We start from the raw sequence: 27,606 nt of genomic DNA, 5'->3' as shown, positions 1-27,606 counted from the left end.
TTTATCTACAAAGTAAAATAATCATTTCTGTATGAAAAATGCAATTTGCATTTAATTTTTTTTTATAACTTATTGATCGTTATTAAATTTTCAAATTTACAAATTTTCATACATAAATATCAAGTTTACTTTATAGACAGTCAAAGATAAATCTATTTACTTCCAACATTTGCAATTTTTGACCAATAAAACAATTTAAACAAACAAACCATCACGCCGTTCAGAGAGGATAGAATGCCAGATCACTCTTTCTTTGCATACAGATTTCGCTTACTCTACATTCATACATCTTCTCATGCACACGTGCCGATTATTCAGACTTTTAACATGTCCATCTGCAAGTATTTGTTGGATTTGGTCATGCCATGTCTTTCTCGGTCTTCCTCTATTTCTGCATCCATCAAAATTCGCATCCTAAACATTTTTAGCCGTTCTTTCGCTGTCCATTCGCTATACATGTCCAAACCAACACAGAGCTCCGTTCTTGATTTTTTCCATAAATCTTATCTCAGCCTTGCATAATGTACGGATCTCAACATTTTTGCATCTATCGTACATAGTTTTACCACACATTCGCCTGAGAGATCGCATTTTGACAGCATTCAGCCTACATTTATCCCTCTTTTCCAAGTCCAAACTTCGCTCTCATACATCAGGTTCGGGACCAGGACTCCATTGTGAACTGCTAATTTTGCCTCTTGCGACAAACGTTTATTTGCCAAGGTTGATTTAAGTGCACCGTTCACTCTCTGTTCCCGGCACTCACTCTCCTTTCAATATCTTTCTCAGTCAATCCATCCCTAGTAAACATACTTCCTAGATACACATTCATTGTAATTATTCTGCAATATAAATTCAATAACAACAATTGTTTATTAAAAAACATCTAAAGTTGTTTCTGATACTTAATATGTTATCACTGCCACATTTTGCGTCATGTCAGTCTTGACAAATTATAAAAGATTAAAGATAAATATCATGTTAGAGTGCCATTATGCACTTCGTATGCGGTGCTAATGAACTCTTTAGTTTTGGCAGCTTGGCACAGAGTACAGGTAACCCCTACTACATTCCAAATTCTATATAATGTCATACTTGACTCAAAACAGTCTTTTTTAATTATGGCACCCTTGACATCTCGCGCAGTGGGCAGTCGTAGTAAGCACAAAGTCATGAACAATTGATAACATAGGCTGTAAGTTACCTCCACCAGCGTGGATATCTCAGAGTGGTGCGTAGGGTGCGATGAGGACACGTGGCCGTGCTGCAGGGGAAGGCAGGAGGGGGGGCAGGAGGAGCAGCAGGCACCCAAGCGCCGCCGCTCCAACACCTGCCGGATCTGCAGCGCCGCCTCCTGGACGATGCCGTTCTTGTCCGGCTGCCTCACGTCCGACAGGCACGCCCCCAGCAGCTCCTCCAGCTGATTGATGGTATCGTTCTCCAGCTCGCGCCGTCGTTTCTCATTGTTGCATTTATTTCTGAAACAAAAGGTAACTTTCGTTATAGCATCTTCTAGCAAGCACCAAGTTTTGAAGTATATACACTCCATTCATATCTTTAATAATCTTTGCTTTATATGTCAAGAGTATAATTATATCTATTTAAGGTCTATTCTTTTTTTCTCTGTTCATTTCAAATATATTTTTTATTTCATTTTCTTATTTTTTTAAATTACATTTTTTTTATTTTATTTATTTAATTATTTACAAACATTAGTTTGTTGCACATTATTTGAGACATAAGTCCCAACTCCATGGGACTATAAAAGTCCTGTGTTGAGATGGGACTAGCAATTAGTTGACACAGACACATGAAAACTAAACTTGTCACGATTTTCTCATCTTACGGTGCATAAGGCACTAAGTTGGTATATCAATTGCGGATGGTTGGATGATCAATCTTACGCTTCAAGTGCCAGTCCAGGGACTATGAAATATTATAGTGTAAAAACACCATGATGAGCGACGGAAAAAAGCTTAAATAAATTCTTGAACATTTAAAAAAAAATTACGCATCTTTGCAGTATGAAGGAAGTTATAATTGTTTCTTCCTTATTTGGGCACATTGCTGGAATATTGAATTAAATTTATTTTATGTATTTTATTTTTGTTAATATTTAAAAACAATTTTGAGTCACTTATGAGATCACCTACGATTAGGGCTATATCTCATACAATATTGTATTGAACATGGTCCTTATTAGAGATGGCACGAAAAGTGATTTGGCCGAATACCGAATATTCGGCGACGCTCTCGGCCGAAGCACCAAATATTCGGCGCTTCGGCCGAATGTTCGGCAAAAGATGTGTGCATCTCGACTTCGGGATATTGATGCATCTAAAATAAATATGATGCCACATTGGCACATTGGCATATCGAAATAAATACATTTGACCAAATCAGGAACATCAAAAAGATTATTTACAAACTTATGTAAAAAAGTTTCTATTAGGTTATCGTCAAACTAATTTTATTATTATTGGTTTTTTATAATTTTTATTATTTAATAACAAGAATTGAAAATAATTCAAGGAAATTTTAATTTTTATTGAAAGTAATAAATCATCTTACCAAGCGCACGGTAGTTAGTTTTGAGATGATTTAAAATTTACAATTTTCTTAAAACTGAAGATATTTAATGTTTCCTCTGAACAAAGGTTCTTTGTAAAAATAATACATTTTAGTATAATGTGAAAACAATCATCGTAATTGATAAAAAGAAAATATCTTGGGCTTTATAGGGTTAAGTCTTGAGAACAATATTTTGAGTTTGTCCAAACTTTTGTAGACAAGGACTGGATTCAACTCCGCTCTTTAACTTCACAAACATTAACAGATGAAAGAATTGAAGGAATATAGATGTTCAAATATAGGCAGAATGGTGAATGTTACACAGTGTGTAAAGTGGCCACTTAAACCAGCCATTGACAGATCATAAGCCCTGTACATGCCTGGACTTCTATATTACCTTCTCTTAAATGTTCTTCATCTCTGTTGTAATATGTTAAGTCTTGAGCTTTATTTAATGACTCGTAAACTTTCATCAAGTATTTCACTGAATTGTTACCTTAATTAATTAGCAAAGTATTCTTATAAAATGTAACGAAACCTTTTAATTGAAACTTTTATAAAATATTGAAAAATTCATAATAAAAAAATAAATACACATTTTCTGTAACTTAAATGAATTAATGTAATGCGCATTAAAAGCAACCATAAAAAATCCCAAACAGCCACAGACTTATTTATTTATTTAAACATTTTATATACACATGCAGTTTACATAAATATGCATAAGGGCGGGCATATTGCCTTAAGGCAATTTTATCCTACCGACCCAAACCGTTCAATTTGAGAAAATCAGTGGTATATAAACATATTGTTGGTATATTAATAATTTCAATATAGAACAAAATATTCATTAACATTTATATTTTTTAAGAAGTAAAACTTGACGAAATATCTACACTATACTATGATGAGTTGTGAGGGTAAAGAGGGAAGGAAAGGGGGAAGAAAAGGGAAAAACTTAAATATTCAGGAAGTGACATTTCATATGTAAATCAAGTTTTGAACTTATACGTGTATCTTCTACATTATGGGACTAGTATTGTAATATAATATTGTGTCTCCTAACCTAGTTCACCAAACTATCTTGTGGTTCTTGGGTTAATGTTTATGAAGAAGAGGTATTTAAACCAGGGCATATAATATCTACTGGAGCAATTCAGTTTGCCATGAATGGATAAATTTAAGCAGTTAGTTTGAATTAAGGGGCCATACATTAACAAAGTTAATTCATTACTTAACTCCTTTACTTAGTCTTCTGCATTTATTCTATTGTTCAACGTCGCGCCAGTAAGTAAGAAAAACTTAAATAAACAAAGAAATGTGTCATAAAATTCCGAACCCTATTATAGTCGAAAATGGTTCTAAAAAAATGTTTGAATGCAGCATTACAGAGATAAAATAATATTTTTAATTTATCTCGGTAATTTGAAACTCCAGTAAAAATTATAGAAAAAATATCAGCCATTCGACTGCCGATATAAACATTATACTAAAACAACACTATTGAAATTTAATACATATTTACAGCCAACGTATTTTTCTTTACAAAGAAAAAGACAATAAACATAATTCCATAAAAAAAGGGTTTTAAAAAAAAAAAACGATTTTTTTATTTTGAAAAAAAAGGAACATTCGGGTTTTTATGATTTACCCAAATATTTCAATTTTGGAGGGCATTTTCAACGAGTTACATATTATTATTACTCACAATTATAAAATAAAAATTAAGGTGTGGTAGAGGGGGGTGCGAACTTCGGACCTCTGATACGTGAGTCCACGACACTAACCAAGGTACCAAAACCCATAAAAAAAAATTAAAAAAACACCGCGGAATTTGTGTGATTTAAACTGCTTATATTTCTTTTCAAAAACGAAAATTTAAGGTTTTGTTTAGATCACTTTTTTATTAAATCTACTATCTTCAAACCATCAGAGAAAATATTACATAATTACTTTGTCTTTATGTGAGTACCGGCGTACCAAAGTTTAGTCTAATTTTTTTTTTTTTTTTTTAAGTTTTATTCATTTTAACAAATAAGTAACATACATAATTGTATTTTTGCTCCCGCAAAGCCGAAGCTTGTCTGCGGGTTACATTACATTTTTTTTTATAATGTATAAGTAAGTACATAGTTTAATAATAATTGAAGAATAAAATATATTTATACACTTAACTTTCACTTGCTGTTTAATAATTTTTTGACTATTTTTTTTAATGAAATTAGGTTTTTTTCTTCACGATTTTTAGCTGGTATTAAATTGTACAGTTTTGGTACTACAATACCCATTATTCTGTCACCGTAATCAAGAATAAGAAGCGTAATCTGCCAGTCGAAAAGTAATAATATTTTAGCTACATAAAACTTTTAAGTATATTTTTTGTAAGAAATACCTTATAAAATCATTATTTTTATCTTATTGAATTAATGTTTTTTTCTGATTTCTGAGTTTTGTTGAATAAATATTATAGGTAACTATTATTACTATTATTATTAACTATTAAATACACACAAACACATCCTTTTATATACTAGTATATATACGCGAGCTAACATTTAAAAACGTACCATAACTTAATGTGCACGATTTTTATTTAGAAACTTCGCTGGTCTGTCTTTAAACCTTTTCTTTATTATGTAATTAAATGTTTCTGTAAAATAAATAAATAATAGAGGGGTTGGGAAATGAATGACTCGAATGCCAATTTAAGTCGAGTATTATGTATTTCTTTTTTTGGAGAATAAATCCATTCAAATATCATATCATAACTCACATTGATTTGATGTCAATAAATAAAAATGTTTCAAAATAATAACGAAACAAAAAATAATGAAGAAATGCTATAAATTACTTATTTATTGTCTGCCTGAAAGTCTCAATAGAAGAAGCAGAAATAGTAATCGATGTCCATTTCATTTCAGCCTTGTGAAAAATACTTGATAAATAATATGGTGACCATGATGAACTCCATAAAATAATGTTCAGATACACAAAAGAAATAACGAAAACTGCAAATTTCGGATGCAATTTTAATGTGTTTGTTGAGATTTTTTTCATCCAAAGTAATAAAATATAGGTCATATACAGAAACATTTTTTTCTTCGTCTGGATATTTTTCACAGGGCCATTTTTGTGAAAAAATAACTCGAAGGCGCAGTACAATAAACATCCCAACACGTCTAAACGTTACGGGGCGCATAGGGGGTTGAGATTCTAGTTCCCCGTTTCAAATGTAAAATTTTAACAATAATCGTACACGGCAGCTATCTTACAACACGTCTTGCGAGTACAAAGCGCATGGGCGGTTGGAAATCCTTTACAGATATGGTAAATTTAATTGTCGGCCTCGTGGTGTAATGGTCAGCGCGTTTGTCTCGGGTTCGATTCCCGACATGGTTAACATGAAATATTTATTTAAAGGGTGTTTTTACACTAAAATATTTCATAGTCCCCTGGACTGGTGTGATGCGTAAGATCATTTTGCCTTTATGTAACAAAAATGATCAAGATACGCTGCGACTGATGTACCAATGCAGTGCCCTATGCTCCATTAGGTGTGGAAAGGGAATGAAGATGATGAAATTTAATCGACATATTTAAGCTGATATAACCAACGGTCTTGCAGTTACAAACCGCACAGACGAATGGAATAGGTATTATGCGTTTATATTGAATTCGTATAATGTTTAGCAACAATTTAAAGGTCAATAGCATGAGAATTTATTTTTGATGACTACTTTCTTCATCATTATTTTCCTCTGATTATTCTATTGATAAATACATATCAGTTTGAAATAACATATCTTAGGAATATTTATAATTACATCGGGTACTTATTTATTCGATTATGTTTTAGAAGTAATAAACTGGTTTAAGTAGTTACTAGTTATAAATATATTACGTACATGGGATAGTACTGTGAAAAAGATTGATATAATTACATTTGTGATTGCGGTTTGCTATCGGATTTTTTCCTAATTTTTTTGACGGGCGCCGCGACGCTCATCTTGCCCGGGACGCCCCCCCATGAGTCTCCCAGCTGCAGCTCGCACGGGACCAGTCTGTAACGAGTGACGCAATTATTAATATTGTATGATGTACAATAATCACACTGTAATTATCGACACAGTTTCCCACGTGCGCAATGACATAGAAAAAGAATGCCTAATAATTATTATGCACGTACATATATCCGATTACTAGATTATGTGCACAAAAAATATTTCAATCGCGAAAGAGAGCGAGGTCAGCAGCTGTGAAAACTGTCGAACATGACTGACACCACCTGACAGGTGCATCAATACGCCGATGTTATGTAGAATGCAATGCAGTTCCACTGGCATTTCCACTCAAAATAATGTGTTTTGTTTTACGATGTTTTAAATTACTAACTAGCTCTTAAAAAACTGCTGAAAATCCCTCTGCAAATCGTGCTGTAACGTCGTGTTGAATTAAGCAAAAGATGATATGTGTATTTTAAAATACGGGGATTTAAAACATATATAAATACTGTTTAATAATATAATTTCAAATTATTTATAAAATCTATTAATATAGCAAAATGCGACTTCATTATTTAAAAAAATAAAAGAGATAGATCGTCGGTCGGCGTGCATTACCGCCAATCTACCGTTTTTATTTATTTAACACTTTACATACATAAACAATTTATAATTCATCAGTGCTACAAAAAAGAATTATAAATGTAACTGTTCACTTATTTTTTTACAATATATTTAAGAAAGAAGTGAAAAGTTAAATTTATAATTCTTTGTTGTGTAGTACTGATTAAAAACACCGTTTATATTTTCTTTTTTGTAATTTACATGTAATCCTAAAAATATTAATAATTAAAAATAAAATAATCAAACGATTGTGAGACGTCACTTCCCTCCTACGAACACAAGAATTGTTTTTTTTCTTATACGTAATGGGAAACATTAATGTAAATATATGTATTTAATTAATATAAAAATTGTATAATATTGTATACTTATATTTGTTATCTGAATAAAAATAAAATCTATACATATAAGGGCAGCCATATTGCCTTAAGGCAGTGGTCGGCAAACTCATTAGTCAAAAGAGCCAAAGATTAGCGGTTGAACAATTAAGATTTCTTTTTTTTTCCAGTCTGAAGATGCCCATTATAGGGTGAAAGCGCTAATTGGTCAAAATAAATAAGTGGAAGTGTACCAAGTATTTTTTAAATTAATAACTTATATGGAAATATAAGTTATTACATCATCAATTAAGATTTCCTTTGAGAGCTAAATTCCTTAATGTTTTCAACTGTTTCTTCTGTAATGCCAACATACCTTAATAACAAAGTACGTGCGTATTCGCTTTCCATTTTAACTATAAATTCTTTAAATTGGCGATTAAAAAAACCTTTAGCTAAAATTGTGATGACAGTATTGATCATCAAAACATTTCTTCTGGAAATGTCCGCGCACAAAGCGGTTCTTGGTGAATGATGCAATGGTAAAGAAGTATCTCGTGATTAATTTTTTACATTAGAATATTTATTTAAAAAAAAACATTTTGCCCCATCTGCATCATTGAAACAATTTTATCGAGTTTAATGTGATGTTTTTCCATGCATTTAATGACAGCATTTGCAATATTCTCGCCACGTGTCGGAACTCTCAGTGGCAATAATCCTGAAAGTTCTTCTTTAAAACCAGTGGACAAAATAATTCGAATAAAAATGAAACTTGCGCTGTGTGAGCCGCGGTCAAGTGGTTAAAGAGCCGCATGTGGCTCGCGAGCCGCAGGTTGCCGACCTCTGCTTTATGGCAATTTCTTCCTACCTACCCGAACCGTTTGAGAAAGTTCCACGTACATGGACGTATTCTAGGTATTTATGCATAATCTTATAATTTTATACAAAAAATTATAACAAAAATTAACTTAAAATTTACACTACACTATGAAGAGGGGAGAGGGGGGGATGGGAAGGAAATAAGAAGGGAAAGTGAACAACTCAAACATTTAGATAGTGACATTTCAATCTTAATTAAAATTTAAATTAAGAATGGGCGTCTCTCTAACGTTAGCGGGTAGATTATTCTACAATCGCGCAGCTACTACTGTGAAAGAAAAGGTAAGAAAATTAGAGCGATGAAAGGGTATTAAAAGGGTTTTCTCGTTACTAGAGCGAAGAGATAGTCCATGGTGTGATTGAGGTTGAAAGAGCTCTCTCAGATAAACAGGCGAAGGGGGTTTATTCAAAATATTGTGAAGAATTGATATAATACGAATGTTTCTCCTATGCCCGATACTAAACCAGTGAAGTGGCGTGCGGTAAACGGTTATGTGGTCGAATTTGCGAAGATTAAAGATATAACATGTATAAAAATTCATATTGGGGGGTTTATAACTCTTATTGGATGTTCCCTAATCATACTACATGCTTGTGACCAATAGGAGGCGAGCTCTCTGGAGAAGAACAGTGCAAGTCCGACCGAAGTAACCGACGATATACTATATCAAGTCTTGTATTCTATGTAAACTTCTCTGACATCATGGCCACACAACAGCTAGCAAAAATCTGTAGATACTCCTATGCCTCGATCCTTAATGGCAATTAGGAAATTCAGTGACATGACAATGACACGCGGTAAAAATTAAAGCATTTATTTGCACGGCAATGTTTCTCTAAAATGTATGAACAAAATATTAATAAACTAAACTGATGACACAAGTTTTTCTAAATCAACCGATGATAGTGTTGTGATAGATTTCTGGTTTCCCACCAATCAGAACAACTCGCCGAAGAGACTAGTGACGTCACGCGCGGAGCAATTAAAAAATTACAAAACTTAGCGAGAATAATACAATACACAATATTTGTTTGCCTAGTTTGATGGTCAATTTAAAAAAAAAAAAAACCAATGAACTTTCTTCCTCATTACAGGTTTATCAAGCCGACTCGATTTTTCGAATATCATAAAATTTTGTTAGTAATATTTAAATTACCCACACATATTCTTACAATTATTTACGCACAGAAAATGAAATTGGCAGAGCCCATAAGATTAAAACGCTGCAACGCAGAAGTCCGATATTCATTAATATAAATCTGCGATTTATTCTTGAGTGATTTTTTCGTATTTATACAATGTAATTTAAAGCAGGTTTTATTTAGCTGTGTTACTCACAAAAAAAAACAATGGTAATAACAATATTATTAACCCATTTGGTACCAATATTCTCATTTGAGACACATCACTATTCATTTATCGGTTCAGAGCTCCGGTTTTTTTACAATATTTAAATATTGTTATGCATCTTTATTTTGTGACAGTTCTGGGTATTTTTTTAAGTATCAAATCACGAATTCGGCTCTGCCAGTTGTCATTTGATATTCAAAAGACGTTTTTTCGGATTGATCAACTTAAACCACGAACAATACAAATTTCTTATAAAATAGCACTATAACATGCCTATGTAATTAAACTACTATCATATTTATGAAGAAAAAAAAGTAACTTTATAAAAAACATAGGTTATTAACTTCTATTCTAAAACAAGAGAATTGGGGCAGTCATGAAATATCGCAAAACATCAAAATAACGATTGATACATATTTTTGTTTTAAAAAAAAAACAATCACGTAAACTGTAAGAAAAAAGATACTCATATTACGCGTTTGAATCGTTCTTTGAGGTTAGAAGGCGTAGCAAGGTCCTTATGAGTCACCTGCCGTAAAATGCACAAAAAATATTAATAGAAAGTTGAGACTTAACGAGTTACTTATACATAACTGGAAAAGATTTTAATAATATAAATACATTAAAATATCTTTACACATCTCTAGTTAGAAGCCAACTAGATTATAATTCTCCAATATGGTCACCTTATCAAATCACTTTCTCAGATTCTATTGAGAGAATTCAGAATAAATTTCTTAGATATATTAATTTTAAGATGGGTTTTTCTACTAATCAATTAAATTATAACAAAATTTTAGACTCTCTTAAATTAACTAAATTGCAAGTACGAAGAACATCGACCGATCTTACGACTTTATATAAAATAATAAAACCAATGTTTGATACCCCTGATCTACTGAAATTGATTTTATTCTATGTACCATCAGATTAAGCAGAACATCTACAATATTTTATTGTCAAAATTCTCGAACGGTAGCTCAATATAACTCACCTATTGTTAGATTACAGAATACCGGGAATGAATATGCATCACATTTTGATATATTTAGTTTATCTCTGCCTAACTTAAAAAATAAAGTGACCAACATATTTTTATCAAAAAGAGCAAATCATCTTCAGAAGATTGGGTTGGAATAGTTATAATTTGATTAATTAATGCACTTTGTTATTGTATAATTTCTTTAAAATATATATGTATTTCAAGTAATTAATAATGTGTACAGTACGAGTATATTAATGTTTCATACTCGATTTTTTTTTAAATATTTTTTATTTTTAAGCACTCTTTATACCACATATATGTAAATGGCAGAAATGCCGTGTATAAATAAATAAAAAACGTATAAAAAATATAATAATTACTCAACTGAAATAATATAAATACCAAAAATATTTACTAGCTAAACATAAATTATTTAAGGGTGATTTTATAAACCTCTTGAGAGTTACTTATTAGTTGGAGTAGAGTTACTATTAACTAGGTACTCTGGGCATCCAAAACCAGAGCTAATGAATACGTCGACCTAATTCGACACTAAAACAATATTCATTTCGTGGCGTAAAAGATAATAAACAAGGGAAAGAAAATCCGAAAACACAACCTTCAAATAACCTTTAACCAATTCTGTCATTAAAAACAGAAGTATTTTCTATCACCAAAAAAAAATAGGAATAAAGACAACCTAAGTATAACGAAATAAACGTCGAGGGCATTTTAAAATTGTTCCCCGAAAAACAAATTTAAAAAAGCTTGAATTATCTGTACCGCGACTGCGCGGGCAAAAAGTTGTATCTTTTTTTAAGTGATTTTTTGCGCGGATTTTGTGAGGGAGATTAAAATATGTTGATTGTAAATTTTAAATATCAATGTATATGTTCCTTATCAAATAGAACTTAATATTCTGTTCATTTTGTATTTTATAACATTATTATGTACCTAGCTGCTTTAAACCTATAATTGTATTTCTTTAGCTTATTAAAAAAAAAAGAATTAAAAAAAATAGAAATATATATATATATATATTGCTTTATTTTTTTTAAAACCAACTTAACTTTTAAACACAGTTCTATATTTTATTACTTTATATTGTATTTTTTTTAAATTTATGTTGTTAATACACTCATCTTTTTATTTTTATACCAATTATACTTCTTAACACTGTTCCTATATTTTATTTCTTTATATTGTGTTTTTTTTAAAATCTATGTTGTTTATATACTCATCTTCTTTTTTTATACCAACTTTACTTCTTAACACTGTTCTATCTTTTGTTGCTTTATATTGTATTTTTTAAATTTAATGTTGTTTATATACTTATATTTTGTAAAACTTTCATGTATGTAAAAGCCTTATGGGCGTGAAAAAATAATAAAATAAAATAAAAAAAAATAAAAAAAATATATTTCCCTGAGTTCAATAATATTTCATCCAATTACAAGTGTACAGCCGATGATAAGGTAGGATATTTTTGCACCCACACATATACGCGCTCTCGGCGTTGCGAGTGTGCGTCCCTCATCTTCGAGTAGGAATAACAAGGTAGGATGTTTAACATAAAACGTAGCCAGCACAGAGAGGCGAAGAAACCAAGAACCGCTCGACAATATCATAGTAATCGGATAAGATATCGGGTAACGTAATGGTCGATCACCGCCCAATTCCGACATAGATAACTTTATAGCGGAGAGGCCTAGACGGTCAGGCCTCGGTCGAATGTTAAGACTTGCTAGTAATAAATTCTCACCGCTAGCTACCATTCGCCGATAATGCTAATCTCAGTCACGCACTGTTACCGGTTACCGGTTACCGTGTATTACGTTAGAAGGGAACGACTCTAGTAATAACGACTACATATACTTAGAAGAAAGAAAATAAGATCGCACAGTGATGATTATATTGTATTGTTATCACGGATAGTGAGGAACTTCAGCCCTACGGGAAATTGGATACAAAAAATGTTTTCTTGCGGGCGGGAAAAATTAGAGCATTAAATTTACGAGAGCTGTGAAGGATATCATGTTTGCTTACCGTAAATAAACCAATCGGAAGAGCTGACAGAGAAGAACCTCTGAGGTCACACGCGGTGTTATTTCAGAAATACAAAACTTTAAAAAATCATAGCGGTGATAATTTTTTCAGTATTTTTTTTTTGCTTAGTTTGATAGTCTATTAACAAATAAAATAATAATAAAAACACTGAACTTCCTCATTTACGCAACAGTAATTTTTCTGAAATTTTCCCCAAGGGCGCTGCACAATAAGTATCCCAACTCTCATGTCCTGCAGCTATATAGCGCAAAGACGGTTAGGATAATAGTTTCTCGTTTTTAATTACGTTAGAATTTAATAATAAATGGAAAAGTAGCAGCTACAGAGCGCATGGACGACATAAAATCTAGCACCCATTTGCACGATTAAAAATAACTTTTTAGTGGTTTTTTTAAACATAAGAATTGATAAAAATATTTTGAAAATAAGATCTAGATTGCAACTACAGGGCTCGTGGACGGTTGAAATTTTAGACCATATTTACAAATTTCAAGTATGAAATAATTTGATAGTCGGTGACATTTACACACAGAAGCTCGATTGATAAACATATTTTAGCTACAAAGCGCGTGGAATTTTGGCAACCTAAAAATGATATCAATAAAAAAACATGCGTCGAGCAGAGTAATAAGATTGTCAAGTGTTCATAATAAAAAGTTAACAACTAAATAAATGAAGCACTGTTTTTATCGAGTGATTTTTCTCACTATCAGCGATATAAACGATATAATAATAAACATTTTGATGATTAAATTAGCATTATTATTAATTAGATTAGTCACAACTCTCAACTGTCAACAATGCATCGTAATGGTGTAATTGGTCGTGTAAATTATGTATCTCCGAGTTTATAAGTTGCAAAAAGATATTGGAAATTAAGAAAATGCATTGCCATTCAAAGAAAACAATAAATAATATTTTGAATAAAATGTTATCGTTTTATAATTTATCGATTTAAACCTTACTAAAGGTTATTCTGGTATTCGTTTGATAGAATTTCAATTGAAATATTACTAAAATTGCTAAATTGCTCGAGATATTGCTAACTCTTACAAAAATAAATTCCCAGTTTAATTGAAAAAATGTATCCTAACAATCTGAAAAGGTCAGCTGAAAGAAGTCTAAAGAATTTAATGTTGTCATAAAAAAACGTTTACTTTTTGTTTTTTCGTCTAAATTTTTAAAATCTAAAGCGAGTTTTCTGAATTTAGATTGTTAGCTGTCTAGATTGTTCGGTTGCTTTTTTTGGAATTCCTTTATTTATATTATTACTGTTGATTTGAATTTTTTAAAATTAAAAATAATCCAACGGAAAAGGGAAACTAAAATCCTAACCGCCTTTGCTTTCTGTAGCTGCAGGACGTGTTGGGATATTTTTTCTGTACAGCGCCCTTGAGGTGTTTTTCTACGAAAATAGCGCTATAAAAATGATCCGGAATAAATAAATAAAGATACATAAGTGTCTTAAGAGCAGGCGTTTTTGTACCTGGTGAAATTGCTCGGAATATTTCATGCAATTTTACATTGTGAAATTTTGTTAGTTAACAACTTTATAAGTACTACTCCTAGTAGCACATATTTTTATTTTATTTATGTTTTTTGTATTGCAAGTGAATTATGCATACTAATATTAGCCAATAAATGCCGGAAACTGAAAATAAAAGTAAACGCTGAAAATAGTTAAATACGCACCGCACCGTTGAAATTATATTTTTTAATTTTAATTACACAAGCTATTATTAAAATCGATTGAAACAGCATCCATTCAGCAACACTTTATGATTAAAAAAATAAATAAAAAAAAACTAAGTTACAAAAGTTTTGTATCACCAGTCTCGGTAGAAGGAGTGCTCTCCCGAAACATTAGTTTTGTTATTTTAATAGAATAAACGTATACGTAAAGCACTGCTAACGAAGTTTTTATTTTGTAATAATTTATTATTCAAATGCTTAGTGTCCATCTTTGAACATTCGAACATACACAGGCGTTAAAATATAGCACAGATACTTTTTTAAATCGAAAGACCTCCCTAGTTAAATAAATATACACCATTAATTTACTTTCTTAGTATTTTTCAGACATTTTTGTTGATAGCAAAATTAAGTGTGTGATCATAAAACAAAATAATGTTTTTATCACTCGTACAATCGGAGTTATTAAATATGTAAAACAATAAAAAAGATTATTAAAATTTTACCCGCACATCTTGTGGTTTGCGGCAAAACTCCGTGTATTCTCTATTGTTTTCCGAATAATAATTTAAAATAAATGATTTTTCTATAGATAACAGATTTATACCTTAATTCGAAGGTCTTGAATAACTTTCCGTTTTGTGTTTCACTAAGCAATTACTCGGAATGACTTGACAGTAAATAGTTAAGTTCCAGGCTTGAGTTATTACTTATAACATGAAATATGACGTTAACTTCACCGCACGAAACATCAAGCAGTAATTCATTGCTAGTTAACTAAATAATGATAATGATAAAATTTATAAATAAACTTATCAATGAAACTTCTTGGTTTAGTTTTACTTTTTATTATTTTGACCAACGAGCGCTTTCGCCTAAGTAGGCATCTTCAAGACTGGTGATTTGTTTACAACGTTTACAGCTTTTATACTATTCTTAACATATTTTGGAGATAAGATAGAACAATATTTTAACAGGGGACAGAAAACATAAATATTTACAACTAGTTTGCTATACAATTCATTTTTGGGAGTTTTTGGACCGAAAGGGATTAAGTTTTATTATTTAAAGTGTGGGAAGAGAACACATGGCGAAATACAACAGTGTGGGGAATCTACATTTTAACAGATAAAGTTGGAAAATACTTTGGTTTTTTGACAGGGAAGTTTACATACCTATAAATGAAACATTTTAAGATTCATACTTAGTTAATACAGATAATTTCATAACATAATTTTAGTAGTAAATAATTAAATCAAACGGAGCTATATTAAATTAAAGGTTTAAGTAAAGGAGAGTTTACATAATAACATTTAGTTAATAAGTTTACATACCGAAACATTTAAAATTCATAATTAGTTAAGACAGAGTTAATAAGTTTACATACCTATAGATGAATGACGAAACATTTTAAGATTCATACTTAGTTAATACAGATAATTTCATTACATAATTACATTTAATTAACAAGTTTACATACCTAAAGATGATTGACGGAATATTTTAAGATTAATACTTAGTTAATACATTAGTTTTTGAAATGAAGTTATCATTTTGATAGTTAATTTCATGTTAATTATATTATTTTAGTAGTAAATAGTTAAATCAAACGGAACTTTATTAAATTAATGGTTTAAGTAAGGGGGAGTTTGATAATTCCAATTGCTGGTTAATTATTACTGCATTAAGTTTAATTCTATTGATTTCTAATGATTCTAATTTATCTAGTTTTTTCCCTTTGTTTTCAAAATGTAGTAATTTAATATTATTTTCGCTGTCAAAAGTATGGTTAAGCGAGTTTAAATGTGTTGCAAAATTAGATTTGTCATTTTTTAATCTATAGGAGGCAATATGTTCTTTGAGTCTTGTTTTTATTGATCTGCCACTTTGACCTATATATATACCTTCACAATCATTGCACTTTAAACTATACACTCCATTCTTGTCTAAGGTTGAGATCTTATCTTTATTATTAACAAGGCATTGTCCCATTGTTTTTTTATTATACATAGCTACATTAATTTTATTTTTATTAAATATTTTTTTAATTTTTTCACTTGTGTTTCCTATATAATTTAATTTTACCCAATAATTTGATTCATTTTTATTATCTATTGGTAATAAACCGTTACCTATTGCTTTGACTGAGTTTCTTTTTTGTTTTTTAATTAATAATTTGTCAATGAGATTTTTTTCATAACCGTTATTGAATGCTATTATTTTTATAATGTTTATTTCTTTTTTATAATTTTCATTAGACATTGGTATATTAACTAATCTATGTATCATTGAATGAAAAACTGACAATTTATGAGATAAATGATGGCGTGAATTGGCATGTATGATATTATCGCTAAATGTGGGTTTTCTATAAATGCTAAAGTCAAATTTACTGTCAATTATTTGTATGTTTAAATCTAAAAAGTTAATTTTATTTCCTCCATATTCCATCGTAAATTTAATTGAATTACTTAAGTTATTTAGTTCATTAAAAAATGTATCTAACTGTCTTTTTGTTCCTTTCCAAAGACAAATGACGTCATCAACAAATCTATAATAAAATTGCACATTTTCAAATAATTTTGTTTGACATAATTTTGATTCTAAATAGTCCATGTAAAAATCAGCTAATATTGGAGATAATGGACTTCCCATGGCAAGACCATTCTTCTGAAGATAATATTTATTGTTAAATTTAAATAGGTTACTTAAACCATTAATTTAATAAAGTTCCGTTTGATTTAACTATTTACTACTAAAATAATATAATTAACATGAAATTAACTATCAAAATGATAACTTCATTTCAAAAACTAATGTATTAACTAAGTATTAATCTTAAAATATTCCGTCAATCATCTTTAGGTATGTAAACTTGTTAATTAAATGTAATTATGTAATGAAATTATCTGTATTAACTAAGTATGAATCTTAAAATGTTTCGTCATTCATCTATAGGTATGTAAACTTATTAACTCTGTCTTAACTAATTATGAATTTTAAATGTTTCGGTATGTAAACTTATTAACTAAATGTTATTATGTAAACTCTCCTTTACTTAAACCTTTAATTTAATATAGCTCCGTTTGATTTAATTATTTACTACTAAAATTATGTTATGAAATTATCTGTATTAACTAAGTATGAATCTTAAAATGTTTCATTTATAGGTATGTAAACTTCCCTGTCAAAAAACCAAAGTATTTTCCAACTTTATCTGTTAAAATGTAGATTCCCCACACTGTTGTATTTCGCCATGTGTTCTCTTCCCACACTTTAAATAATAAAACTTAATCCCTTTCGGTCCAAAAACTCCCAAAAATGAATTGTATAGCAAACTAGTTGTAAATATTTATGTTTTCTGTCCCCTGTTAAAATATTGTTCTATCTTATCTCCAAAATATGTTAAGAATAGTATAAAAGCTGTAAACGTTGTAAACAAATGACCAGTCTTGAAGATGCCTACTTAGGCGAAAGCGCTCGTTGGTCAAAATAATAAAAAGTAAAACTAAACCAAGAAGTTTCATTGATAAGTTTATTTATAAATTTTATCATTATCATTAACTATGGAGTTTTATCAAGAAATATCAACAAAAAACATCAATATTATTAAAAATGCAAGTGCAGCAAAATTAATAGTGTTTTACAACAAATTAAAACGGAAACAAGCGATGTGTTCTCAACATTTGTGGTTCATTCGCGAGTGTAAACGTCGTAACTTAGTGCCAAAATTCATTAACATAAAATCAAAAACAAATTCTAACATAGTTAATAAAGTCCTAGAAAAAGCGAAAAAACATTGGATGGTTTTAGAAAATAAAAAGTGGTATCACATACGAGATAACGTGAGTACATATCTATATTATATCCACAGTGAACTAGCTTCAAAATTACATCAATATCAGTTTGAAATAACAGACAATAATATCCGACACAAAATTAAAAATGAAATCTACACGTTTTTTAAAAAACAACAGGAAAAACTTGATTATTGGGAATCACAATTACAATCTACATCGAAGAAAACCGACAAGGATGAAGAAAAAGTTTATGAAGAAACACCACAGTTCTTTGATAGAATAAAAAATGTGTCCACTGTAGAGTTTGATAATTTAGAACTAAATTTATTAAAAAAAGGTCTAAAATATTGTCCAAATGTCAATTTAAATAAACAAGATTTTGGAAATTTAGCAGTAGACTCTGACGTAGCTTTAGGTAAAAATATTTCTGCAAAATTTGAGATTGCTTCTATAATTAAATCAGATTTCTGTAAATCAAAAAACTTTTCTTCAAATAATGAATCAAAAATCATTAAAAAAATAAAAAATAAAATCAAATCTAATAATTTAATTGTTTCAAAGGCGGACAAAGGTAATTGTACGGTTATACTTAGCAAAGAGGTTTATACTGAAAAAATGGAAAATCTCCTTTCTACAGATAATTTTGCCGAAATACCCAAAGATTTAACGCAAATTTATTCAACAAATATAAAAGCGGTAGTAGATTCATGTAAAATTATTTTTTCTAACACTTTCTCAAGTCAACAAATACTTAATATGAACCCTCAATGTCCGAGACTATATGGATTACCAAAAGTTCATAAAGATGGGATGCCATTAAGACCAGTTGTTTCTTTTAACTCTGCTCCTTCGTATAAATTAGCAAAAAAAGCGAATTTCCTCATAAAATGTATTCTAAAATTTAACCCTAGTCGGACAATAAAAAATTCGTTAGACCTTATCACTAAAATTAAAGACACTAATATCCCTAAAAATTCAGTTCTAATATCTTTTGATGTAGTAAATCTTTTCACTTGTATACCTATAAATGAACTTAAAAATGCATTAGACACATATATTTATAAAAAATTCTTAACGCCTCAATTGAAAAATGAGATTTCTCAAATTTTAAATGTTTGTATAGATCAAAACCTATTTAAATTTAACAATAAATATTATCTTCAGAAGAATGGTCTTGCCATGGGAAGTCCATTATCTCCAATATTAGCTGATTTTTACATGGACTATTTAGAATCAAAATTATGTCAAACAAAATTATTTGAAAATGTGCAATTTTATTATAGATTTGTTGATGACGTCATTTGTCTTTGGAAAGGAACAAAAAGACAGTTAGATACATTTTTTTTAATGAACTAAATAACTTAAGTAATTCAATTAAATTTACGATGGAATATGGAGGAAATAAAATTAACTTTTTAGATTTAAACATACAAATAATTGACAGTAAATTTGACTTTAGCATTTATAGAAAACCCACATTTAGCGATAATATCATACATGCCAATTCACGCCATCATTTATCTCATAAATTGTCAGTTTTTCATTCAATGATACATAGATTAGTTAATATACCAATGTCTAATGAAAATTATAAAAAAGAAATAAACATTATAAAAATAATAGCATTCAATAACGGTTATGAAAAAAATCTCATTGACAAATTATTAATTAAAAAACAAAAAAGAAACTCAGTCAAAGCAATAGGTAACGGTTTATTACCAATAGATAATAAAAATGAATCAAATTATTGGGTAAAATTAAATTATATAGGAAACACAAGTGAAAAAATTAAAAAAATATTTAATAAAAATAAAATTAATGTAGCTATGTATAATAAAAAAACAATGGGACAATGCCTTGTTAATAATAAAGATAAGATCTCAACCTTAGACAAGAATGGAGTGTATAGTTTAAAGTGCAATGATTGTGAAGGTATATATATAGGTCAAAGTGGCAGATCAATAAAAACAAGACTCAAAGAACATATTACCTCCTATAGATTAAAAAATGACAAATCTAATTTTGCAACACATTTAAACTCGCTTAACCATACTTTTGACAGCGAAAATAATATTAAATTACTACATTTTGAAAACAAAGGGAAAAAACTAGATAAATTAGAATCATTAGAAATCAATAGAATTAAACTTAATGCAGTAATAATTAACCAGCAATTGGAATTATCAAACTCCCCCTTACTTAAACCATTAATTTAATAAAGTTCCGTTTGATTTAACTATTTACTACTAAAATAATATAATTAACATGAAATTAACTATCAAAATGATAACTTCATTTCAAAAACTAATGTATTAACTAAGTATTAATCTTAAAATATTCCGTCAATCATCTTTAGGTATGTAAACTTGTTAATTAAATGTAATTATGTAATGAAATTATCTGTATTAACTAAGTATGAATCTTAAAATGTTTCGTCATTCATCTATAGGTATGTAAACTTATTAACTCTGTCTTAACTAATTATGAATTTTAAATGTTTCGGTATGTAAACTTATTAACTAAATGTTATTATGTAAACTCTCCTTTACTTAAACCTTTAATTTAATATAGCTCCGTTTGATTTAATTATTTACTACTAAAATTATGTTATGAAATTATCTGTATTAACTAAGTATGAATCTTAAAATGTTTCATTTATAGGTATGTAAACTTCCCTGTCAAAAAACCAAAGTATTTTCCAACTTTATCTGTTAAAATGTAGATTCCCCACACTGTTGTATTTCGCCATGTGTTCTCTTCCCACACTTTAAATAATAAAACTTAATCCCTTTCGGTACAAAAACTCCCAAAAATGAATTGTATAGCAAACTAGTTGTAAATATTTATGTTTTCTGTCCCCTGTTAAAATATTGTTCTATCTTATCTCCAAAATATGTTAAGAATAGTATAAAAGCTGTAAACGTTGTAAACAAATCACCAGTCTTGAAGATGCCTACTTAGGCGAAAGCGCTCGTTGGTCAAAATAATAAAAAGTAAAACTAAACCAAGAAGTTTCATTGATAAGTTTATTTATAAATTTTATCATTATCATTAACTATGGAGTTTTATCAAGAAATATCAACAAAAAACATCAATATTAGTTAACTAAATTTTTTTTTTGTTTTTACCTACTTATTTTTTGCATAATAAATACCGAAAAAATAACTAATAGGACCTCTGCTGGGGATAATTCTATTTTACAATATTTTTATTTTACATTTTTTTATTTGTATTTTATTTTTGCACCACAACACGGTTAATAATAGTGATGAATTACAGTACTCTCAAAATATCCGAACTTCAAAAAAATCACATTTAATTTTAGCGATCTCACCGGGAATCTAACCCAGAACCCTCCGTGCGTGAGAAAAGCTTCTTAGCCATTACGCCGAGGGGATCGCATATTTAAATTAGTCAAACGCGAATGATTATCATAAGAGTTTTATTAAAACTTTTTCATCTACAAAGCCATTCTTTTGTTATTTGTTCGCGATTCGTTTCCACCTAAAGTTACGTATGAAATAATTACATCAAGCCGAATACAGGCAGCGAGAAAACAAAGTTTTTAAATGACTGGGATTTATGTGACTCGGTTCGTCGAATTGGTTAAAACTTATAATATTATTGTATTACGAAAAAGAAAAATATCATTTACAAAAGAAGCAGGTACCCGTGTACATTAGAGAAATTGAAAAACTTTGTTACATATTTTTGCAATTTTCCAACAAAGCAAATAATAATGTCAAGGCACTGTTACAGATGATGCTTTTACTTCGCGTGATATTAGCGCCGCAAGCCAGAACAAGTCATTCTGTTCGGAATTCATTCGGTTTAATTAAAACCCCTCAATCAGAAAATTGGAGAGCGATAATATTGGAATCACGATTCATAAAAAATGTTAAAACAATTTAATTACAAATACCTCTACCGTCATAATAGCTTAAAAGGCGCAACTTTAATTTAACGGATATTTTAAACGTATTAGAGGGTAAATTACATTTTATATTAACGTTTAAATAGCTTAAAAACCAAATAAATTTGGTCTCTGGAAATACGATATACGATATCCGATCAGCTTAAATAAATTAAAGAAGATCACCGAATAATAATAATCACAGATAATTTTAAAACAGTAATATAGCGATTTTCCGTATCAAATAATTTTAATTGTGTATGAACTCGTACACCGTTCAAAAATTCTAGATAATGGTCAAACGATGTTAAATATTGTTTTCTAACTTTTAATGCGGCGTCTGTTTGTTTTTTTAATAAAACAAAAAAATTCGCATTTTAGGATTAGGATAGTGTATATTTGATTTTGTCTTCAAGAAATTTTTTTTTAAAAACCTAGACGAATAAAATATGCTAACGATATTATGATTTTATAAACCAATAAATAATACGTAATTGCCACACTTTCTTTTTATTAGTAGAATTTCGTCACTATTACAGCTCGTAACTGTTATGATACTCGATTGTTATTAAACAATTACATTGTTCATTTCGAAGTAGTCCATATAACCGTATTAATATAACCGATCGCTATTATCATGAGCATAACATAGAAAATACGGTCCATACATGAAATATTCGGGGGAAAGTTAATCAAAGATTAAATTGCTGGGGCGTGAACGATTTATCTATAATGTTTGATTATGTCCAAATGCTTGCAGACTGGCTGGATTTCCTCCCTAGGGAGTTGTGTGGTGAATGTTACACAGTGTGTAAAGTGGCCACTTAAACCAGCCAATGACAGGTCATAAGCCCTGTAAATGCCTAGACTTTCATATTCCCTTCACAAAAAATTTTCCCTCTCTGTTGAAATAAATTTAAAGATTTATCTATAGTTTATCTTATGTATTTAACCGTCATCGTTATTTTTTATTCATCACCCATACCTAAGACAGAAGCCTCTTCTCGTCTCATTTATTTGAACAGATATTGCGTCTATAAGAACATAATAAGTTCTACGACCACCTATGAACACCGTCCGTCTGCCCATCTCGTCGGTGGTTTACTTCTCAATCCTTACTCGAGAACACTCTTTAGCATTCCCAGAATCCGTCTATTTTGACAGTATCACATTCGTACGTTCGCCATCCGAGACGTATGGAGCATATCGATGTACAGTTGCGAGACATGGTGCCTTACCGAAAGAGATAAAAAAGACTCGAGGCCTTCGAGATGTGCTGCTACAGAAGAATATTAGAAATTTCCAGGACAGACCACATCACTAACGACGAGGTTCTCAGCGGAATCGAAGAAGGGAGGCACCTAATCAAAACCATCTCAGAGAGGCGAGCCCGATGGGTCGGCCACATTATGCGTCAAGAGAGTCTCCTGCATGACATGATAGAGGGAACGGCTGAGGGGACAAATCACAGAGGGCACCCCCGACGGGAGTATTTGGAGCGAGTGTGCGAGGATTTGAACTGCGCCTCATATGGCGAGAGGCTGCAGGTAATGGAGAGCAGTGGAGGACGAGATGCAGGAGACTGCGAAGAAGAAGACATTCGTACTAAGTGCGTATATTTAACAAACTGTTTCCAGTTTCCACATGTCTCACAATTTGCAAGTAACAATTTAGTAAAAGAGGTATCAGTCGTAGTCGCATTGCCTTTTTTTATATCTATCTTACATAGATTCCAAGAAATATGACCCCAAACATGGTGCGTGTTGTTTTCGGAACTAAATACTACACAGGGCCGAGTTTGGGGTCCTATTTCTTGGAATCTATGAAAGATATAATATGCATATACAAATATTGTTGTAGTGTATTGTAGAGTGTCTCCAGTAAAATTATTATTAATAATAATAACTTATACTATACATGATGTTTTATCCAATTAAATTAGCATTTACGTATTTTTTTGTGAAAATGACGTAAAATTTTTAGTTTTGCATTTTTTTTATTTTATCGCTTTATATAGTTACAACAATTCAACAACTTCTTGGTTTTATCAATAGAATGACGGCGGACGGACGGAAAAATATTAATACTATTGAAACTCTTTACTGGCCACTAGTTCAACCCCATCTAGAATATGGTTCTCCAATTTGGTCTCCATTCTACAAAAACTCATATTGACCATATCGAGTCTGTCCAACACCGTTTTCTAAGAAAAATGGCATGGTCGCTCGGATTGCGAAGGGGTAATTATTCCTATTTTGAAACAGAGCAATCTCTCAATCTGTCTTCATTGGAGAAACGTAGAACTGAGATGGACCTTATATACATTTTCAAAATATTTAGTGCTACAAGTGATGTCCCATCTCTGTTGCAATAAATTTCTTTTTACGTTCCTGACCATGTCACCAGAAATCAACGTGTGCTATTAAATCTTCTAAGGGTAATTTTTGTTTTTATGCGCCAATGTCCAGATTGTGTAGATTAGTCAATTCGTCACACGACTTGGAATTCTTTGGGATAAATCTTCCGGCTTTTCGTAGATCTCTTCGCCACGTACACAGTGTGGGATGAAGATGGATTGGCATGGTTTAGATCGAAGTCTTATATGTTTATTTATTTATTTATTTATTTAACTTTTTGTACATAATGTTATTTGTACATTGGCGGGCTTATTGCCAAATGGCAATTTCTTCCAACCAACCAATTTATCGTGTTTATGAATATATTGTGTAAGAGATAAACCCCAATTTTAAAGTTTTTTGTATATAATTTGTATTATATTTTCATATGACAACGTCCAGTCACTCGAGCTCGGGACACATCGTATTGAAGTAACAATAACTGTCCAACAGTTAACCTATTTGAACCGCCAAGTAAATCCATAAAAACTTCAGTATCAGTTAGTTGATAATCCTACATTACATAAATAGGTAAAGTCTCGGAGAACCGGTATCCGATATGAATTGGAGTTGTGCAACACCGTCTAATCTGATATATAATTATAATTGAGGCTTAAAACCATTTTGATTATTTATTTGTTTTTTGCGTTCTTATGATTTACTCAAATATTTCAATTTTAGGGGTCATTATCAACGAGCTGGAAATCTCGAAAGTGGGATTTGAACCTCGAACCTTTAATGTGTGAGTCCGCGACATTAGCCACAGACCGCAACCCGTAATAATTGCGAACATCGCAACTTTGTAATCAAAATTGTAGCGTACACACACACGATGTATTTGAATTACCTATTACTAACACGGAATTTTCAAACAGGCCGGGACAGGAAATTAATAATCGTGCTGTAGTAAAACTGTGTAGGTATTAAATAAAAATAGATCTGAAAACCCGGTGCAAAAAAACACGCGTCATAGTAAAAACATACCGATTTTGGGGATTCTGCATTGAAATTTATATATATATTTTTTTTTATACGGCATTTCTGCCATTTACATATGTGTGGTTTAAAGAGTGCTTAAAAATAAAAATATAAAAAAATCGAGTGTGAAATATTAATATACTCGTACTGTACACATTATAAATTACTTGAAATACATATATATTTTAAAGAAACTATACAATAACAAAATACATTGATCAATTAAATTTTAACTATTCCAACCCAATATCCTGAAGATGATTTGCTCTTATTGAAATATTGTGGGTTACGAAACTACATTAAAAGCTGATTTTTAAATTATAGTTTTAAATAAAAAGAAGTAAATGAGTAAGCCTCACTAGGGCCCAAAACAGCAAACTATCGAGTTCTGATAATAGGTGATTCAGAAGAACACTGGGTGTGCGGAACTCGTAAGGAATGTAGAAATAAGACACGAACGCAGAAACGACTTGCTGGGTCATATATTACGGATGCCTCCCGAGAGCCTTGACCACGCTCGCCTACTTTACAAGGCATCAGGTTGTTGCGGTCCTGGACATCCACGGCTGACAGTTCACGTCTGAAGTACGGGACGCGGACGTGGAGAGTTTCGCGGACACGATATGCTCCACCTAGGGAGCGGACATGGATTAAGTAAGTATGAGTAAGCTCGCATTCGGGATACGTGTATACAGCAGCCGATACAATGAGTGCTTCGCGCTACCACTAAACGTTTAAGTTGTACTTAAATCAAACATCTGTGTACATGCCATTAGCATTTGGATGTTTATTTTGGAACGCGAGTTACACAGTGCAAACACAGCGCAGCCCGGAGAGTGCACTTTCTTGTATTTACCGCTTCAGTGGCCATATTCCAGCGAGCATCCTGGCACCGAACAGAAAGCATTCACACGATCACACGTCTAGTCGAACGATGCGGACGAGCAGAATCCATCTTGGATGAGGAATCTTCCGTTTATACGAGCCCCCTGCTCCGGATCAGTCGCGGTAAGTCGGACTTTATATTTACGCGCATTCTCACATGTGGAAACTGCCCCCTCTGAAAATACGGCGAGAATTCTTATACGAAATATACGAGGCTCCCGGCACATGGTCGCCGGTTACTACATTCCCCGATATGACAACGAGAAAACAAATAACTGCCGATAGCGGGAATCGGAACATTCTCGAAATTCAAGAAAAAAGAATACGCAAAACGTCAAAAACTATACACCAGCTATAAACAAAATATCCACTGAGATAAGGGATATAGGTTATCTGCTAGTTTAGCAAATAACCAGAAGCGAGAATAAAACAACGGTATCTAATGATGAATGAAAGGAGGACAGTGAAATAATAAAACACTGTATGAGGTTTATATGTGTACTCTCGAAGCAGTTGCGAAAATATAGAGCGTGCGTTGCATTTACGAGTCCGCCTAGAACTTGGATCGACCGAGTGTCGAGTAATGTGAGAACAAGTTGCACTGTATGACCAGTGACCAGCTAATGGCGGGGAGCGAGGAGACGCGGGGAATGCGAGCTGTCCGCTACTGCAAATTAAATTTTATAGTGCTCCGATACCAAAATACGAGGAAACTACAAGAAATACTGATGCGGCATCGACCCGAACTTTAAAATTACCTAGTTTATCGGGGTAAGAAACACGGCTGTATTTTTAAAGAAAGGTTAGAATTTGAAAATCATATTCAAAATTTACACTACTTGACACGACCGAGAAGGTGCCAACGTTAATAAAAAATTTAAGACGTAAGAGTGAGAATTTAAAATACACGCGGTTTTAGTGTAACATAAAATTACATTATGTGTATAATCTTTAACTAAAAATAATAAAAACAAATCATCTGTCACTCGTAATCGTGAATAATGAAAATCAATTTTACATAAAACGTAACTGAAAAATATGAATTTTCTATCACATTAACTAGTATGCTGAATCATCAAAAATAAACATTCGGTTTAGATAGTAATATTTATATTAAACGTAGGTAAGTACGGGGTAGTCAGCT

At 31.0% G+C, this 27,606-nt stretch overlaps 1 protein-coding gene across 7 annotated transcripts in view; it reads right to left on the bottom strand.

Moving 5' to 3' along the window:
* The window catches only part of tai (basic helix-loop-helix family member taiman), a 226,799-nt gene that overhangs the window by 32,621 nt on the left and 166,572 nt on the right, over positions 1–27,606 (bottom strand). For 6 of the 7 annotated variants that reach the window (XM_088228040.1, XM_088228034.1, XM_088228037.1 and 3 more), the window contains 2 exons: positions 6,513–6,632; positions 1,205–1,478 (listed from right to left, as the gene is read on the bottom strand). In XM_088228040.1, coding sequence (XP_088084166.1) covers positions 1,205–1,478; positions 6,513–6,632 — 394 coding nt within the window. The remainder of the gene's footprint in view (positions 1–1,204; positions 1,479–6,512; positions 6,633–27,606) is intronic. The other variant, XM_088228039.1, reaches the window with a different exon arrangement.

Source organism: Micrasema longulum, unplaced genomic scaffold (assembly GCF_059751315.1).
Source record: "Micrasema longulum isolate JH-2025_06_02 unplaced genomic scaffold, ASM5975131v1 h1tg000558l, whole genome shotgun sequence".
Classification (NCBI taxonomy): Eukaryota; Metazoa; Arthropoda; class Insecta; order Trichoptera; family Brachycentridae; genus Micrasema; species Micrasema longulum.
This window is presented reverse-complemented; position numbering and strand designations above follow the sequence as displayed.